The 19958-nt window shown below is 39.1% G+C and overlaps 4 protein-coding genes across 7 annotated transcripts in view; all 4 read right to left on the bottom strand.

Moving 5' to 3' along the window:
• LOC105160339 lies at positions 6209 to 7030 on the bottom strand. Its single transcript, XM_011077670.1, has one exon. The coding sequence runs from the start codon at positions 7028 to 7030 to the stop codon at positions 6209 to 6211; it is 822 nt and encodes a 273-aa protein (XP_011075972.1).
• Positions 10881 to 11822, bottom strand: LOC105160214 (FAS1 domain-containing protein SELMODRAFT_448915). The gene has a single exon (XM_011077489.2). It carries the CDS (start codon positions 11723 to 11725, stop codon positions 11012 to 11014), a length of 714 nt encoding a protein of 237 aa, XP_011075791.1. The 5' UTR covers positions 11726 to 11822; the 3' UTR covers positions 10881 to 11011.
• LOC105160215 (cellulose synthase-like protein D3) lies at positions 12065 to 17065 on the bottom strand. Of its 4 annotated transcripts, none has more exons than XM_011077492.2 (4): positions 16736 to 17065; positions 15570 to 16497; positions 14326 to 15133; positions 12065 to 14212 (listed from the first exon to the last, which is right to left on the bottom strand). In XM_011077492.2, the coding sequence occupies exons 2-4, from the start codon at positions 16448 to 16450 to the stop codon at positions 12455 to 12457; spliced, it is 3447 nt and encodes a 1148-aa protein (XP_011075794.1). In that variant the 5' UTR covers positions 16451 to 16497; positions 16736 to 17065; the 3' UTR covers positions 12065 to 12454. The 4 variants fall into 4 exon arrangements, with proteins under 4 accessions (XP_011075794.1, XP_011075795.1, XP_011075792.1 ...); XM_011077493.2 differs by having other exon boundaries at positions 15570 to 16485; XM_011077490.2 differs by having other exon boundaries at positions 16732 to 17064.
• LOC105160213 (probable arabinosyltransferase ARAD1) overlaps positions 17932 to 19958 on the bottom strand; it is a gene marked incomplete in the record, with an annotated part of 4210 nt that continues 2183 nt past the window's right edge. Inside the window, 5 exon segments of the mRNA XM_011077488.2 lie at positions 17932 to 18264; positions 18876 to 18944; positions 19128 to 19238; positions 19526 to 19664; positions 19766 to 19881. Coding sequence (XP_011075790.1) covers positions 18136 to 18264; positions 18876 to 18944; positions 19128 to 19238; positions 19526 to 19664; positions 19766 to 19881 — 564 coding nt within the window.

The following is a 19958-nucleotide window of genomic DNA, read 5'->3' as shown; positions in this document are numbered from 1 at the left end:
TTCACAAGTCTGTTTCTCAGAAAATTTAAGTTGGGGAGTCCATGAGAGAACTTACCCACCAAGGCCAATTCAATTGTCAGCCAATAATGATGAGTTAATTATTTTTTTATTATAAAAAAATTATTTTATTATAATTTTATTTAAATAAATAACACAAACATGACGAGTCGCGATTTAAAATCGCGATTCGTCATTAAAATAATGGGGAAAAAATGCAAAACACCTGAAGTCGGGATTTTGAATCCCGACTTGGCATTTTTTTTTGTTTAAATTATATTTATATAATTTAATTTATAAATATAATTTAATTTATATATAATTAATTTTAACAACATACTAAAATCCAAAAATTAATAAAATTAACATTGCATTAACTTAAAAAATTACAATTAAGGGTACAAATGTAATAGTTATTTATTTTGTACAATTATAAAAAAATACATTAAATGTATAAATGTAAAAGTGTATATTTTTGTACAATTGTAAAAAATACAAAAAGTATGCAATTAATCCTGGCTACCGGGTACTGGTACATCAGATTGTGTTGACGAATTTCTTTGTTGTGCTTGTTGTCGTGCACGCCTTTGCGCCCAATCCATCTCGTTGTGAATACGTGTTGTTTGATTTCGACCAGGGCGCGAAGAGATGCGAATAGTAGGATCATGGACCAACTCAAATCCCTGTACATCCCAATAATTTTCGGAATGTACAAGTTCAAATGACTTAGAATATGTATTCTTATAAGTCATTATATCATAATAATCCTTCACCATTGATGCAACATTAATCATGTATGCAACGCATACCTTTTGAGCGTGACTGCAAGGAATACCAAATTGAGTCCATTTGCCGCAAGAACATTCTCGGTTCGCAATTTTGACAACATGGGTGTTGACTCCATGTCCACCGTGACGTCTTGTAACAACCGAGGCGGACTGTTGGAACTGATGGTATTTGGTGACGGTATGTTCAACAGAATTTTGAGGCAAATTTATTTAAATAATGCAGAAAAAAAAGTTAGAGATTTGGTGTTATTTTAAAAGTTTTAGAGAATTGAGCGGCACCGCGGTGCCACAGTTTACAATTAAATTTTTTTTTTCATGTGTCACCGGGGTGACGCACCGCGGTGACACAGAATTAAAAATATATATATATAGATATATATATAATATGCCACCGCGGTGGCATCAATAAAATATAAAAAAAAACCAAACTGGTGAAGAACCACTATTGATAAAAAAAAATACGGTCAAACGCAGCCTGCAAAATTGCAGGCTGCAGCAAGCAGTTGCTGAGCCACCGCACTCACGCAGTGCGGTGGCTCAGCAATAATGGCCATTGTCCTCACATGCAGCTCATACTATTTTAAGTGTGAGCTGCAATGCAAATTTCACAACAAAGCAAAGCAACTTCCAAATTTTTCTTGTTCTTCCTCTCAATTCATCTTCCTCCTCCTCTCGGTTTACCTTCATCTTCCTCTTCTCGTCAATTTTTTTTTGTTATTCTTCTTGGACAATTTTTTCTTGTTCTTCCTCTCAGTTAATTTTGAAAAATATTTGAAATCAATATGTCTAATTTTAGCCCTATCGATACCAGTGTTCTGCACGAGCAATTAAATCATCGTTCTGAGGATGTATCCGAAAATCCGGATACAACATTATCCGTACGACGTGGTGATATAGCCTTTTTTTGTGTCCTCCAACTAGCACCACGTCATGTTCGTATTTTGCAAGTACTCCAAAATATGGGGTTTCTTGGTGTTTTGTAGTGTGGCATGTTGAAATTGACATCCACTTAATTACTACATTAGTAGAGAGATGGCGCCCCGAGACACACACATTTCATTTTTCGGTGGGCGAAGCAACCGTGACACTGCAAGATATCACCGTCATCTGGGCACTCCCGATGGAAGGTAATCTTATTACCGGGGTAGATAGAAGGTATAATACGCAACAGTGACAAAATTATTGCCATCAACAGTTGGGTTTTATTCCAAATAAAGATGCTTTTAGATGGTCGAGAATAAAACTAACAGTGTTATATGAGTATTTATTAGAAAATACATGTGATGATGATAACCCGTTTGAGCTGTGTTACAGGAGGCACGGATATGTGCCATGTGTATTCTTGGTGGGGTGTTGTACCCTGATGCTACGGGGAACACCGTTTCATTGTTATATTTACGGTATATGAAAAATATAGACGAGCATTATATTTCAAATTGGGGGTCTGCAGTGTTGGCATATCTCTACCGGGGCTATGTACAACATCACAAAGAGGGAAAAATAATATTGGTGGTGCCATGCAATTATTACAGATATGTGCATGGTCTCGCATAATAACACTTGCACCCATTCCCTCAAGTGAAGCTTCATCTCTAGTGCCGACCATTATTGACCCTGACAACATCCTGCCTAGCCCTCCATGTGCTGCACGGTATGGACATTTTTATTTTTTTATATAGTTATAAAAAATTTTGATTTCACTAACTTTTCTTAATTTTGAATTTAGGTGGTCGTATCATATATTCCGTACTCATAAGGCGCACAATGCTCTACGTATAATAAGGGACGTGTTAGATCGTATGCAATTAAATGAGGTATATTGTTGTGATTTATTTTTTACTTTTAGTAATACAATTGATGCATTTGTTCCAAGTATATTGATTGGCGTTATATGGTACTGTAGTTTATTTGGACTCCGTATAATAATATTGCCGTCGAGCTTGAGGCATTGCCCTATTATGCAATGCGCACAACGTGGAATATACGCTGCCCATTGATCAATTATTCGTTGGTGGAGATGCATCACCCGGAGAGGGTTCTCCGCCAATTTGGCTATGTGCAAGACATCCCCCCAAACCCATTAATAAGTGAACGTCGTTTACACACAATAGATAGGTGGGGACGTTAGGACATGGACTGGGCAATATTTCACACAGAGTACATTGCGAAATGGAACGATGTGCAATCAATGGTGGTGGAAGGACCTATTATTGAAGGTGGTCGTGATACCGTTCCTGACTATATGAACTGGTATCATCAAATTACTCGGGTCCAGATTTCACGTAACATATTGTCTACGAACACGCTGGGCTATCGACCGACTGACACCCGTGATTGGGAATTTGTGGTAAGCACCATGTATTTTTTTTATATTCATTTATTTTAGCCAGTTGATTCTGCTGCTAATTTGATTTTGTTTACCAGTATAATAGAATGGAGCAGCTAGTGATTGATTGTGAAAATGCCGGAGATGATGAACAGTCATTAAGAGATACTCGAGCGTGAGCGCGTACGATCGGCCGTGAAATTATGAACTTTTCTAGTTCACGGTATCCAAATGTTCGAGTTAGACCGGCGGACACAGCTCGTGGCAACGCATTCACAGAGGCTGGTCCGTCAAGTGGGCATGCCGAGGCTGATCCATCGAACTTTTATCCGGAAACAGGTCCATCGACTGCTTACACTCCATATGCTCCATATCTGCCACCATTTGATGGTACATTTACACATAATTTTAACCCGCAATTTCGAAGACAATATGATGTATCACCAGTTTCATTCGAAAACACCGATGTGAACACACCCGGTGACTAAAGAGATGATAATCCTCCCCGAAGAAACAGAAGACGTCTACGTTGTGGCACTGGAGGGCATTATTAGATTTGTGTATTACATACGGAAATCATAAGAATATTGCATATGTAAATTGAGATGTCTATAAAATTTCTATTTTATTTAATGTGATTTTATATTATTTTCCATAAGAGCAATCCACCGGATCCCAATATTCTTCACCGTATACAGGCTTAAACCTCCCTTGACATGTCTTCTTGTATGATTGTACATTGTAATAGTGAGGAATAAAATTTGACGCATTAACCCCAAAATGCCGACATGCCTGAATGTCATATGAACATGGAATTCCATTTGCACCCCACTTGCCACAAGAACACATACGATGCTTCAATTTGACGACATAAGTATTGGAGCCCTGCCCGGTCAAGCTCAATGTCACCACTGAGGCAGATTGTTGGTTATAGTCAAATTTCTGAACAATGTGACGTACTGCCTCTGCCTGTCGGGCTTCGAACAACTTCAACGCAAAATCAGCCCATTGTTGATTTGCATTGATCATACGATTACACCGTGTAGAGCGCTGCAAGAAATACTGCACAGAGCGGGATAACGTTATTTGCACAATAGCCACAATTGGTAAGCGTCTCGCACCTTTTAATACTCCATTTATGCACTCAGACATGTTTGTAGTGAGGATGCCCGTTCTCCAACCACCATCATGCGCCAACGTCCATTGAGCCTTGTCAATTCTCCCAAGCCAGTCGTATGCTTCCTTGTTCAATGATTTGATCTCTTCCATGATTCTATCAAATTTTCGAGGATTGCCTTTTGCCCCTGCTCTCCAGCACATATCCTTACATCATAACAGGTATATTTACATCACCATCATCGTCATTATTCTGTTCAATCTGGTCTTCTAATTCGACCTCATCTAGTTCTGAGTCAGCTTGCTCAATGTTCAACAAGCTATCAGCTTCAAGCTCGTCATCTTCATCATTATATTCAGATGAACCCGCATAATCCGATGAGCCATCATATGCATTTGTCCCTACATATGATGATGGGCCTGCATACGACGATGGACCTGCATACGATGATGGACCTGCATACAACGATGGACCTGCATACGATGATGGACCTGCATAATCTTCATTAAGACCAAACCGCCCCATTTCTTGAGTTACTACTGGTAAGCTCGACAAATCTTGGGTTATCATAGACATATATGTTCCCCAATCACCAACAGCTGAGTCATCTGGTACAGCATCTTGCAGAACTTTCTCCGCTTCGACAAAAATATCAATCGACACATATCCATTCATCAAATTTAAAAAAAAATTCATATCACGATCCTTTTTAATTGCCAACAACATCTCATTCCTTTGGCCAAAATTAAATGTTATGTATTTAAAAAATATATTCAACTTAACATTATTCCTATCCATACCAATTTCTTCATACAAAATTAATTCTAACTCAGCAAATGTAGTACTACGAGAAATCTGCATGAATCCGAGTGGAGGATGATCATAACTTACAGAACCGTTCGAATTAATTTGTTGACCTCCAAAATATATAACAATATCAACGGTATTTTGCTCCGCCATATCTTCAAAACAAAATAAAATACACATCAATAAGTTTTTTTTTCTAATATAAGAAGATATTTAAAAGGAACAAATAACACAAAAATTTAATAAATAACTTAATAGACGTCTTTTCAATTAATAAATCTTCAAATAAAAAGTGAACAAATTTGAGAAGAATTGCGCGGTATGGTGGAGTATGAAATTTTCGATGACTGCTTTTTAGAGTTTATGCGGGATAAGAAATGAATGTTGAAGTTTTTGAAGCTGGCGTTCGATTCTTCAATGTGAATGACTGAGGGAATGGAGTGTGATATATATAGCTAAAAAAACCGCAATAAACAACCGCGGTGTCAGAAAAATTATTTATCACCGCGCTATCTTAACGCGGTGTCAGAGACTGGAAAAGCAGAAAAGTTGATAGTCACCGCGCTATGTTAGCGCGGTGTCAGGCAGCAGAAGGACAATGTGAAGAATGAGCCACCGCGGTACCTTACCGTGGTGGCTCATTCTTTATTTTTTTTTTTAAAATATTATATGCAACTGCGGTTCATTACCACGGTGGCATATAAAAAATAATTTTTTTTATTGCCACTGCGGTTCATCACCGCGGTGGCTTATTAAAATATATACATATTTTTTAAATCTTTGTCACCGCGGTGACAAAGGAAAAGCATTTTTTTTTAAATTTTAAATTGTGGCACCGCGGTACGACAACGCGGTGCCGCTCACTTTTCTAACACTTTTAAAACAACACCAAATCTCTAACCTTTTTTTTCTGCATTATTTAAATAAATTTGCCGAATTTTGATGCCAACGTGTGAACATCTTATATGCAAAATCCGTCCACAGTTGGTTGTTGGTCAACATTACAGTACTTCTTGCTAACCTCTCACGGAAATAATGGACACTTCGCTGAAACGTCATCTCAGCAATTGCTGTCAACGGTAGGCGGCGAGCCCCTTTCAATACTCCATTTATGCATTTCAACATATTTGTCGTCAGAATTCCGCATCGCCATCCACCGTCATGTGATGCTGTCTATTTTTCCTTGTCGATCCTATCTAACCACTGAAACGCCTCTAGTGACTGGCTCTTTATCTCCTCCATAATGCAATTGAATTTTCTGATCTGATATTCAGAGCCAGCTCTCCAACAAAGATCTTTCAACACAATATTTTTGTATTTACTGTTGAAATTGAAACACACATGCCGCAAGCAATATCGGTGCACGCCGTTAGGTGGCACGAAATTCGAACATTCACGTACAGCTCTTGTGATACCAGCATGGCGGTCAGAAAAAAGGCAGATACCCCGTCGCCCTCGTATAATGTGTCTGCTCAATTGTCTAAGAAACCACTTCCAAGATAAATGTGATTCTTCATCGACAATTGCAAAAGCAAGAGGAAGTACCTGTTGATTTCCATCCATGGCAGCAGCAATCAACATCTTGTGCTTGTACTTTGTGTATAGATGGGTCCCATCTACACTGATAAGGTTGCGACAGTGTTGGAACCCTTCAGTACACGGCTTGAACGCCCAGAATATGTACCCTAGCACATATGCACCGGTTGATGTGTCGCGGGCTTTATGTTGCCATTCAACAATCGTTCCTGGATTATATTTTTGGAGAGCTCCCAAGTATTTGGGTAGCTTTTGAACGGAGCTCTCCCATGTGCCATAAACCATCTCACGTGCCATCTTCAAACTGTACCATGCCTTTTGATATGGTATATCGTATTCGGTATGGTCTTTCACAGTCTGGATGACATGTTTGATTCCGTACGACGGGTTGCATTTTACATGTCCTAACAATAAAGAAACAACATATACTCTATCTAAATTACCGTGTTCGAGGGACATTTGATTCAATATACATGTATGGTCCCCTCCGTATTTTGTTATTGTCCACCTTTCTATTTTTGATTTGTAAATGCCTCGCAGCTCCCATCTACACCGCATAGCTGAAAAAAATAAACACGAATCAGTCGAATAATTTTGTATGCTTAGACTCATCTATCAAAATATATATATATATATATATATACCTTCAGTGGTATGCTTGCACAATACTTTCCACTTGGTCTTTGAACTCTCAGGTACCCAATACTCGCGTCGGGCATATCATATTGAGTGATCTTTCACCGCCTCAATTAAAGCTTCTTTATTTTTGAAAAGCATTCCCACATCAAGTCTGCCTTCGTTTTTGTCATAAAATTTTGCATACCTTAAGTTTGGTACATAAATGGAATCCACTGGTACATCCGGGAATGTTTGTTCGAAAAATGGTATGGAGCGGTAAAATGTTTGCTGAGTAGTTCGATGTGGCGTAACCGGTTGAGAGAATGTTGACGTACCTTATGCAACATTTTCGGCCACAACATTTATGTCAACATCTTCTATTCCATCCTCCGGTGGAATTGGATAATCCACTTCATCCGGTTCGAAAGCTGCATCTGATTCATTAGCCAGGCTGTCCGCAATAGGGTCTTCTGGCTCGGCAATGTCTTGTACAGAAGTTGGTATAAAATGGGAGGTGGATGAGTATGTGAGTGGGTGGGCTTTGTGTAATTAAGTTCAAATACCCTACAAGATGTACAAATAATTTGGGCACTCCCAATAGACGGCGAGCCGGTGACTAGAATTGATTTTGACCGCACAACACAATAATGGCAAGAATATTGCCTTACTTACATAGGCTTTAGCCCGGATGCAAATGTGTTGAAGGGCTCGAGATTATAGACATCGGCAATTACATCTCATTTGACGGCGGTCGAAATCACTTATAATACTCCCCAGGCTGTCGTCGTTCAATACGCACGTGTCGTTGCATTACTTTTATTTGGGGGATTGATCTGTCCAGATTCTTCAGGTAACTATGTCTAATTACTATATCTTTCAAAATTAGAAGATATAGAAACCGCGAGAAACTATAGTTGGGGGAGTGTTGTGCTGGCATTTTTATATCGCGAATTATGCAATGCCAGCACAAAAGGCAAAGCGGCAATTGGTGGAGTGCTGCAATTGCTACAGGTAAAATTGACTTAAAAAGTCTTACACATTTTTTTTTTGCTATTGATATTCATTATTTGTCCTGGACTTGGTGCCCAACGACTATTTATGGGCCAAGTGCAAATGGACAACAATCGCTGGCTCCCAACAGCACCATATGGTGCTACTTGGAATTATCAGCACACTTTCACCACTACAGTTCGGGGAACTGTACGAGTCATACAAGAAATTTTGGATGAGATGCAGGCGGATCAGGTAACTTATTTTTAATATTATTCGTATATTTATACCGTGAATTAAATTCATATTAATTTACATCTTTGTATTTATTACAGTTCATATGGCAGCCGTATGACATGGACTCGGATGTCATTATGGCTTACGCCGATGAATTAAACCCCCAGTTATGGAGGTCATCCGTTCCATTGATATTCTACGCAATAGTTGAAATGCATTGTCCCGAACGGGTTATTTGCCAATTCGGGATGAGGCAGAATGTACCAGAATCGACGGATACCCGTGATATGAGCCTCCATCAGATTTTCCGTAAAACTCACGCGGGCGCAGATTGGTCCCTGCAACACATACAATATATCACTAGATGGCAAAGACGATATGACACAGTTGTACATAGGCCACTCATTTCTAATAGAAGGGAAACAGAACGAGGTTATTGGGAGTGGTACTACAACATAACAAGAAATTTCGTGTCGTCATCTACTGATAGACGTGTGGAAAGCGGGTACCAACCTGGAGAAGCACCTATATTGCAAGTTGTGGTACTTTGTTATATAATATTACATGTTTTATTTTATATATATTTTTTAACAACACAAGGCTCATTATTTTTCTACAGTTTTCAAGCAAATGAGGTGAATGCCCTTGAAACTTTATGTCGATCTAGGCCACCAAATATCGAAGGATATAGTCAATTGGTGGATAGATTTGAACATGGGTTACATATTATCAAGGAAGCTATAACTCAACAGCTACAACAAATTGCTTCTCCATCCGATGATGCTCCCACAACATCCCACAAGCAAAGAAGAAGTTCTAGTCGAATGTCAACTGGTTCACTTGAACGTCATGATATTGGGGTGGATATAGCTGGTCCTTCTACAGTATATTCACCTTAAGATTATTACGTACCTCAACCGCCTCAAGATTATTATATGCCTCAACCATCTCAAGGTAATTGGTTTCAATCGACTCCATATATGTCAAACCAAGCACAAGATTATTCTCTTGACCTTGGTCTTGGTTTTAATCAACCATATACACAAGGATATAATATTTCACCAATTCCATTTCCATCATTTGGTGCATATCGTGACAATGTGGAGTCAAGTTCCGAAACATCAAGTCGGTTTGGTGGTGAAGAAAATGAGGCGCAAAATGAGCCAGTTCAAAATGTGGGCGAGGAAATAAGAAGACCTCGACGTCAACGCCACATACGACATTGTGGAACGGGTGGACATTTTTGATATTTATAATTGTATAATTTAATGTAATTTTTTACAATTGTACAAAATAAATAACTATTACATTTGTACCTTTAATTGTAATTTTTTAAGTTAATGCAATGTTAATTTTATTAATTTTTAGATTTTAGTATGTTGTTAAAATTAATTATATATAAATTAAATTATATAAATATAATTAAATGAAAAAAAGGGAAAATACCAAGTCGGGATTCAGAATCCCGACTTCAAGTTTTTTGCCATTTTCGCCATTATTTTAATGACGAAATCGCGACTCGTCATGTTTATGTTACTTATTTAAAAAAAATTATAATAAAATAAAAAATAATTAACTCCAATAATGATGTCAACCGCATCCCTACTTCACCTTTGAAGGTTGTAGCTGTGCCCAGAAGCTGATGGTTGCAGCTTTGGAAGGACTTCTTGGTCGCTCTCGATTTGGGTCGTGTTGAAATTGGGTAGCATAGGAGTTCTGAAATTGGAAGGACTATATTATTACTATTCCTTTCTTTGTATTTTAATATTATTTTCTTGAGACATGGAGTTTAAGAATTATTTGTTAGAATTTAATTAAAAGACAATATGAATATGATTAATTCCACTTCATCATACACAATTAATGTTGGAAATAAGTTTTAAAATTTTGTCAAATTATTTTCAACACTTTATTAATTTGATCTTAATGTGCTCATTTAATTTGATATTTATTTGAGGTTTATGGCCCCATTATTATAATAATAATTTAATTGTGATTTTATAAGGTTTAATAAGTATTTGATCGTTACCTTTTATATATTTACGTGACTTATTTATAATTGGATGTACTATAATATTATGAGTTTTAATTAGGCCACTTAATGTCTTATAATGGTCAACTTTTTACACTATTTAAAGGGCCATTTTCTCCATTTGGCACATTGAGAGAGATATGAATTTTATATAGCTTATCAGTTGAGAAATATTTAATACTCCCACAAGTATTTGTAGAGTTTCTGTAACGTGAGTTAATGGGGTTTTATCCTAAAGTTATGGTCAACTGTTAAAACCTGCACGCAGGGAGGCATTCATGGCTTTAGGTCACAACAAGTGTCGTGACTCTCCACCGATGCATCTTTTCTAATTTCTAAATTTATTTCGTTCATTTCCGTACAAATATGTAATTGTGATCATTTATATAATGATAATTTATATATATAATTATTTTGAGATATTATTATATATACAAATCACACCATTTTCACAAGAATTAACACTAAAACACCTTCCTTTCTTGTATAATAATAATAATAATAATAATAATAATAATTCAGTAGTAAACATTCATTTTTTTTTTCTTATAGAAGCAAGCAAGCTACATTAATAACCAAGATTTCCCCACTGATAACGTGAAAACTGCCATTACTACCAAGTTAACAACTCCCCCATTGCTCGTCTCTGGAGAACTTGATTTCGTTGGACTAACATCCGATGGTGGAGGAACCGGGCTAAGGTCTCCAACTGGTGACGCTGACAATGGTGGTGATGGGGCCGGTAGTGGGGCCGCTGCCTCCGGAGCAACTGTGGGTTTAGGACAAGCACTAGATGATGACGGTGGTCTGCTAGGCTGAGAAATCATCCTAGGTTGCACCACTCCATCGATACCATGACATCTTATTGAAGAACCTTTGGTGCAAATATTTGGACTTATGATTCGGACATTATTAAGGAAAAACTGCCTCCTTCCTTCATTTGTGACATTTAGGAAAAATCCTGACTTTGACGTTGGGATCATAGATCCGGTTGGGAAGTGCTGAAGATGATCGATGAGCAAAGGGGAAGGGATGGAGTGGCGGAGCAAGAAGTCAACCACAGAGGTTGGAGCTACATCAGTTTGGGAGAGAACGCGGTCGTTAGGCATCAAGAAAGTTATGTTGGGTTGAATTAAGTGGGAAGGGACCATGTTGATGAGCATCACAAAGGTGAAGTAATTGGCTTTCTGCATCTCATCAATGGCTACAGCCATGTCTTGGTTTGTGGCAGTGGCTGATGAGATGAGAGCCATCACAACAATTAGTAACATAGTCATGATGATAATGATGTTTTTGAATCTCTACTAGTGAGTGACTTAAAGTGTCAAGTGACGATAAATGGTGCATTTGGTTGTGTTTTGAATGATAACATTATGGGCCAAATTTCTGGCTACTTTTGTGGTGGGGGTAGCTTGAACATGCATGTTTGCTGCTGTAACAACTAAAGATCATCATTCTTGCATGAACAAGGACTTGATCTAAAACAACTCAGCAATCTTTCTATTTGGGTACACAATTCACCTACTTACAAATAATAACAATAATAATAATAATAATAATAATAGTAATAATATCAGAGTATATGTCAAAATTCTTAATCTAATAATGAACCTTCGAGCTTGTAAATTGTTGCTCAGCTTTCTTTTCAAGGAAAGATGAGAGGAATGCAAACGTAAATCCATCAACAATAATTGGGGCTTGCATAAAGAGGGTGATCCTTGGGCAAAATTGTTCACCCTTGAAACACCAACAATCAAATAATAAATGCTATCAACATGGCAGTTTGTGTAAGGTTGCAGGTTTAACCTACAACTACTCAGTAAATCAGTGACCCTCGTGTATATGTTGCCAACATCATCTGGTTGGTAAAGAACTAACTTTTTCTCTTCTATTTCAATTGACAAGAAATGACCAACCACCTTCATCTGCCAAGTCAATAAGGACTCTGAAGAAAAGAATCCCACTCATGTATGGTGTATATGAAATGAAAAACACTTTGTCCTTGATCACGGAAACTGAAATGAGCCACCTATCTGGTTGCTTCCTGCCGGTGGGTTTATTGCCACCCATAGGAGGGATATGATGATTGCAATTAGCCCTGACCATACGAAGACAATAGTAGGTGTCCTCCCTCTTCTTCCCATAAGCCCTTTTGCAAAGGGATAGAGATGTGCTAAAACCCAAAAGCTGAAGAAAACTCCACCCAGTAGACGGCTCCACTGTGGTATAACACTGTATATTGTCCGGCTAATCCCGACTGCTATTGCAATCAAATTGACCATCATAATCACAAGTGGAGGAATCATGAGGGATGTCCATTTGACAATGTAGAGATCAGCAAACTCATCATCATCATCATCCCCTGCAGATTTTGATGTCAGGGTGAAGGAAATTTCAACTCCAGCGACGACTTTCAGCAGCCCTTGAAACACAGCAGCCAAGTGGGCACTAGTCCCCCCAATTAACCAGAATTGTTCATTCCTCCACCACTCCTCCAGCTCAATTCCTGACCACTTGACCTCGAGCACAGCAAGAGTGCAGAGTGTTATTGTAATAATCAGGAGGTACACTAAGAAAGTAACATTGAGGGTTTGAACAATAAACTGGCCAGAGAAGAGAGAGAGTGCTGGAAGAAAGCAGTAAACAATCAAGAAAACCGAGGTAAAGGGATATATTCCAACATTGAGGTACGCAATCCTCTGCAAGACTTTCATTCTTGAGCTTGCTAAAAAGGCATTGTTCCGGGAGAAGAATATTTCAACGGAACCAGTTGCCCAACGAAGAACCTGATGGAGCCTATCTGTGAGATTGATAGGGGCAGTCCCTCGGAAGGCATCACGTTTTGTCACACAGTAAACTGATCTCCATCCCCTGTTGTGCATTCTATATCCAGTAACGACATCCTCTGTGACAGACCCGTAAATCCATCCGACACATTGGCCCCATTCAGTCTTGTCCTCATACCAACAGGAAATGACACTGATTGCTTCTGCAACAGTCGATGCATCAAGAAGGTCACGGGGTATGGTAAGGGCACCAGGAGGTCGTCCATTCTTCACTGATGGATGGTCAGCCAGAGGGCGACCTTGAAACTCTGCCACTGGAATGGAATCAATAAGTAGATTTGAATTGCCAAACATTTTTGGAGCAAGCGACAGGTTCATTTCTTCATCATCAGAATCACCCATTCTCAGGGCCCTATTCTCTTCTGAGGTATTAGCAAGTGTAGCATGCTTTCTCCGTTGGCCAAAGCAGCAGCTACAGAAGTCAGCACTGTGTTCTTTGGACCGAGGTGGGTCGAACCCATAAAGCGCGACCCGCCTGAAGAGACATCCAGTTCCGACATAAACTGGACCCTGCAGCCCATCTAGAGCTCGCATGTTGCCATCAAAGAAGACAGTATTTCTATTGGCATACCGATCAGATGGGTCAATGCCTTCAAATCTCTGTGGAAACTGAACATAGCAGATTCGGTCACCACCTCTGTCCATCATGAAACACATTCCTTCCCTCATGGCTTGGGAGTTATAGATATAGTGGTCGCAGTCAAGGTTGAGAATGAAGGCACCATTAGACATGATTGCAGAAGCTCGAACTAGAGCATTCATGGCACCTGCTTTCTTATTATGATCATAGCCAGGGCGCTTTTCACGAGAAACATAAACAAGCATTGGTAGACGAATATCAACATCAGTGAAGTCTATCACCCTAGAATCATCAGATGTGCCACAAAGTGGTTCATCACTAGGAGGCTTCAGCATCACCTACATCATAATAAGGGAGAGTTAGATTTGCACCAATCTGCTTCATTCCTGAGGTTGATAATTGTTATGTATCGACGATAGCAAATAGACATGAAAGAGAAACATATGGGTACCTGTATTATTCCGGCATGATCACCTTTTGAGTGGTCAGGTGCAGGACTCAACCAAGTTCCTGGCCAATGGGTGCCATCCGCCATCCAGGTAGCTTTCTTTATCTTGATAACCTCTACAGGTTCATCTTCTTTCTTCTGTCTCTGTTCCTTCATGGCCTTAAGTTCTTCTCTGGCATGATAGGCATCAGATCTTCGGCGAATGGAGTCTGGCAGGCCATTGATCCGAACCTTAAATTCATCATACTCACGCTTTACTCGTCTGCGGTCTTTGACAAAGTCACTAAGAACCTTGTTCTTGTAAGGATCTTTCTTCAAATTGAAATAAGTTTCTGGATTTCTAGGTTCAATGTTATGTTTACGACAAAATGGGACCCATATATTTGCAAAACTTGCAGCCTCTGCCATGGCCTCAAAGGTCAGAAGTGCCCCTCCATCATCAGAAACATAGCAAGCGAGCTTTTCTACTGGATAATCAGCTGCTAGTATAGAAAGTATGGTGTTAGCCGTGACCAGAGGCGGCTCCTTCTCTGGATCTGCAGTAGAGACAAAGACATCTATACCAGGGAGATCTGACTTCCCGGTAGGATTGGTTGGAGTAGGTGTTTCGAATTTCTCTTTCAAGACATTAAGATCAGTAGCCCGATTTACAGGGCAGAGCTTTGGAAGTTGATCAAGAATCCAAGAAAAGGTGAACCATATTTCACAAACTACAGACATTCCCCACAGCCAGACAGCATCAGTGTTGGGATTGCGGATTCTCCATGTCAAGAAAAAGCCAAGTACAACCATTCGCAGTACAATTAGAAGCCTGTCACCCACAGATATAGATAAAGCAGAAAGTTCAAAATTAGCACATGCTCCATATATTGATCAATGAGATGAAACTGCTCTTTTTATACCACTAAAGCATAACTGTTGTCCAACTACATTGCAAAGTTTCCATTTTATGATTGCATCAGGATATTCCACTAAATAGAACGATAAACTATAGCAGGCGGGACGACTGAAGTTTTAGTTACATAATTATCATATGCATGGACATTCTAGGTAGGATAACATATCTGTCCCATTATCAAAACTCAAATCCTTTTTGTCCTTCAAGCAGTTCCTTAATATAGAAAACCATAGACTAGGAATGATTTTTGGGACAGGATTACATGGATGAGAGATGGTTGTCGTCACTTGAGCAGGAGGGTTGTTAATAAGGAAAGAAACATGAAATTTGGTCAGGGAGGAGGATGTACCGGTATGGGCTGATGATGGCGGCTGGAATCTTTAATTTGCGAGTGAGAGGTCTCCATGGTCTGGTCACCAAGTCAGATGGCTCAACAATGTGTTCATCCTTCCCATTATCAAAGCCTCCCTCCTTTGGCCATAAAGCATTGCCATACCCATAGGTGCCCTTAGTTTCAAAAAGCCAGCGATTATGATCAAAATCTGCTGTCTGGCTCCTCATCAGGATTGACTTAGTTGATTTCATTAATGACAACCTCCTCTCCACCTTTGACATTCCAGATGGTGGTGGAAGCTGTGGCAGTGATTGCCAATTTTCCATGGCCTCATCCAGATCAGTAGTTTTGTACTGTTCCTTGCACCCGGGACAAATCCCATCTCCTGTTTTCAGCACATCTATGTAACAATCCCTGCATATCTTGAAATCACACTCACATGGAAGGATGTCATTTCCCCTTTCATCACTCATCACCTTGCCGTCGCAGCCATTAACAGCACAAGAAGATCCTTTGGCACCGGCCATTTGGGGATGGTTGGTGTCAGAATCAATGACCTTATCCATCAAATGAGCTCGAGTAATGCTGTTAAATCCGCCAGTGAAGAGCGAACTAGAGACGTACTGCTCTTCAACCTTGTGGGTAACAGGATTACTAGGCTGGTTGTCGGGGGTGGGTGGGATGTGAACTGTATAGTTGAGAAAATCAGCACTACCAAGTTCGCTATCAAGATCATCCCTGGAGTAGCTGACATATCGGCCAGATGAAGTGCGACGAGCAAATGTGACATGTGTTTGTGGAGGGAGAGGGAGTGGTGGCTTGCCATTCTGGGAATCCAGGACATCAGATTCTGTTGAGAGATTTGATCTGGTGGCGTTAAATGATTTGGATGCCATCTGAAGGAGTGCAACTAGAAATGTATAATTTGATCCTGAAACATATACTAGGCATAGATCAATGTCAGTAGGATGGGAAGTATATTGAAGGGTGAAGAAAACAAAACAACAACAAAGATGAGGACAAGTTTGAAGATAAGCAAATATGAGAAGGAATCTGGCAAAGTGTGAGAGAATGAGAACGGTTGAAATTGTGGTGAAGAAAACAGTAATAGAATTAAGATGGAGAATGAATCCAGACGAGATGCATTACAGAAATAAAGAGAGAGAAAAGAAGATACCTACTGAAGTGGTCAAAGTAGGAATTGACAAGACTCCATCACATCAGATGATTGCAATTAAATGGGGGATGGGAGTTGGGGGCGTCGGCCGGCTTTCAACTATGCTTTGTTTCCGTCTCGTCTCGTCTCCTCAGAGATTGCACAAATTGGCAGCATAACGCGCGTCGTAAGTGATGAGAGTGTGGACTGGAGGAGACTGTGTATTATTAGTATTATATAAAAGCCTTAGAACTGACCTGACTAGTGACTACGCGGGAGCGGGAGTGGGACCCTTTGCCGGACAACCCTTTTTACTCCCCTACTCAATATCTTTTTTTCCGGACAAGTGTTTTCTATTGTCTTTTTCCAATCCCTTATTTCTCTTTTCTTTTTCTTCTTCTTCTTCTTCTCTCTCCCTCTCTCCTTTTTTTTTTTTTTGTTTTATAGAAAAAAATAAAGAAATCCCCTTTCTATATGTATAATTCGTTTATTTTCATTAATTTTTGAAATAAATGAAATCATTTCTGATCAGTAGCTTAGAATCTGTATCTGGGATTCTTTTTTCCTTGTTACTATAGAGTGTCTCCCATTCCACAAGATTGCATGTGGCCTGTGGAAAAAAGAAGCTAACAACATTATTAAAACATGCCATTAATACATTAGGGAAGTGCTCTCAATCACATCATTATTTATTTTACTTTCTTTTATCATCATTTCTTATAAAAAAAAATCGGAGTAATGGTGACAGGAATTTCTGTATTTATTAATACAAACGTACATAAGAATATGGTTTGTTGTTTGATAGGCAACTATTAGATATACAAGTTTTTAGGATGAAAAATATATCAATAAGGCAAACCAAAAAAGGAGGAGGAAGGAGAAATTGAAAGAGGGAAGTCGGTGATTTGTTGTTTGATGCAAGGAAAGAAACAAATTAATAGATGCACATGACAGAAACAAACAACTTGGCAGCCAACGCTCACAATTACAAAATGCATTGCACGTCCCCTCTTACCTCATCATCAACACAACACGTTCTCCCCCCACGCAACTTCATGTGACTGCCAATTCTTAAACCACACCACATTCACCTTCCACCCTCTCACCTCACATGCCGACTCCCACAATTATACCCCCATAAACATTTCTTAATTTTCTTTCTTCTTTTCTCGCACAACACACCCCCAAATACTGTTAATTTAATACAAATGCATCACAAAATGGACCAGATCCAGCCACATTCGCTTTACTGTTAATTTTAGTCCTACACAATTCTCACTTCAAAATCAGGATCAATCCTGCAGTCTATCATTATATGTGGCAATTACACAAGGTGATGAAAATAATACTATAGGTGAAGGCAGATAGAGGAAATTATGAAAAGACATTGAAAAAGTAAAATCTGAGTAGCTCTTTAATTGACAATTAAGGCAAGGGTCCTGGGCTGGTACTATTGGGACGCCTGCACTCACAAGTGCACAGGCTTCTTGATTCTTTCACCACGCGCTGCGACCTCCGTACATGAAGCTTTATGTTCACCAACTTACCAGCCATCTGTTGACAATACAAATGAGTAAGTGGAGTGCTGATGCACTTTAAACTTGTGTGTCTAATATGCACACCCTGAGAATCACCACTGTTATTCAAACAGCATCGCATAAAAACCAGCACTTAAGAAGGATGCTCGCATGTCAAGCAAGGAAGGATACATCAGACTCGGAATAGTTTATGGAGCATATGATCAAACATTGGGAAACATAATTCTGTCATTTCTATTTTCACAACTCTATGAACAAGTAATATGATAATTGGAGGTAAAGTACATTACAACAGATCTGAGAATCAATACAAAAGGACAACAAAAGAGGAACACCGATATAACAGTTTCATAACTTGCAAAATCTTTCCCACTATAACCAAGAAGAAAAACTTGAGGAGCTGTACTGATTCTCATTGATTTCAGAATTTAAAGAAATATTTATTCTCTTTTCAAGTTTCCCCATCACGTCAAGCAAGATGCACATAAAATGACATTTAGCATCAATGACCTATCATCAAACCATTAGCATTCTACACAGGAACTCTAGGATAAGTTAATGCAATGGGAAAGCTTCATATGCTAACTAATAACTGGTTTACAGCAAGTAACACATGAAGTGACAAACCATTCTCCAAACTAAGTCTTCTGGACCCATTGGCATTGCTGGATGAGAATACAAAAAGTGTCTCGAGTACTGAAATAAGAAAGAGATAATTAATTATATGCTATCTCAAAGAAAACTACAAAGAGCTACAGAAAAACATACTTCCTGGTCAACTGAAGTAAATTCGGGATTTAAAAGAAAATACTCCAGACCTAGTTGAATATTGCAAATGGGTGGAGACATGATTAAAAAATAAATTGATGGTGCACATACCTTAGCTAAATTTATTTGTCTCTCTTTAATTTGAGTAGGAGAAATACTTCTTAAAAATGATAAGAGCCATCCCGGTTGCAAAGCATCACTAGATGATATGAATACAGCTATCTGTCACAGAAACAATGGCCTCAGTTACCAAATAAAAGACTATCACTTACGGTATACTTAGAAGGATATATAAGATCATCTGAAGCACGTGTTATATATTGTTTATCTAGATGGAGTTAACAATAAATCTCTGAAGAATCTTCCTAACTTTGCCAAACTCCCTTGTAAATGCATAAAGTGTTAATTTGCAAACCCAAATCCCCTATTTCCCTATCCATTTTCTTATCATTTCCAGGAGATGCAGAGAAATGTTTGTACAGTCAAACCTCCAGAAAGGAGCCATATACCTTGCGATAATCAAGAATTCCTTCAAAAGGAAGTTCCAGTTCATCACTAACTATTACAGGGATACAACCACTGACAATTGCATCAAACAGTCTAGCAGAAGAAGGAGTATCACCAGCTGGACTAAGGCAAAAGATAGACCTGATGAGCAAGGAATAAAACAAGTAGATTAGAAGATTTTTCTTTATTGGCCACTATGCTGAAAGCCTGACCGCTGAAAGCATTTTAATGACTAATATTACGTCCGCATTCCCGTCTGCGCTGCAGCTTTTCCTCCCTCACCAGCAGTGCCCTCCTCTATGATCACATCCTTGGCACCATTAAGTTCCGTCACTAGTTTAGAACGGATTTTTCCACCCTGGACGTAGAAAAACAAAGCACTTCTCATTTTCTGAAAATGCCTTCATAAACCCTCCAAACACCCCCCCCCCCCCA

This window comes from Sesamum indicum, linkage group LG4 (assembly GCF_000512975.1).
Source record: "Sesamum indicum cultivar Zhongzhi No. 13 linkage group LG4, S_indicum_v1.0, whole genome shotgun sequence".
NCBI lineage: Eukaryota > Viridiplantae > Streptophyta > Magnoliopsida > Lamiales > Pedaliaceae > Sesamum > Sesamum indicum.
This window is presented reverse-complemented; position numbering and strand designations above follow the sequence as displayed.

What these genes read in the sequence shown, in the direction of transcription:
- LOC105160339 (XM_011077670.1), bottom strand. Translation starts at nt 7,030, where the DNA reads ATGTCCCTCGAACACGGTAATTTAGATAGAGTATATGTTGTTTCTTTA.
- LOC105160214 (XM_011077489.2), bottom strand. Translation starts at nt 11,725, where the DNA reads ATGACTATGTTACTAATTGTTGTGATGGCTCTCATCTCATCAGCCACT.
- LOC105160215 (XM_011077492.2), bottom strand. Translation starts at nt 16,450, where the DNA reads ATGGCATCCAAATCATTTAACGCCACCAGATCAAATCTCTCAACAGAA. An exon ending in GCCATCATCAGCCCATACCG is followed by an intron (nt 15,134 to 15,569) that starts GTACATCCTCCT and finishes TGTGGGTGACAG; the next exon opens with GCTTCTAATTGTACTGCGAA. An exon ending in ATCATGCCGGAATAATACAG is followed by an intron (nt 14,213 to 14,325) that starts GTACCCATATGT and finishes ATTATGATGTAG; the next exon opens with GTGATGCTGAAGCCTCCTAG.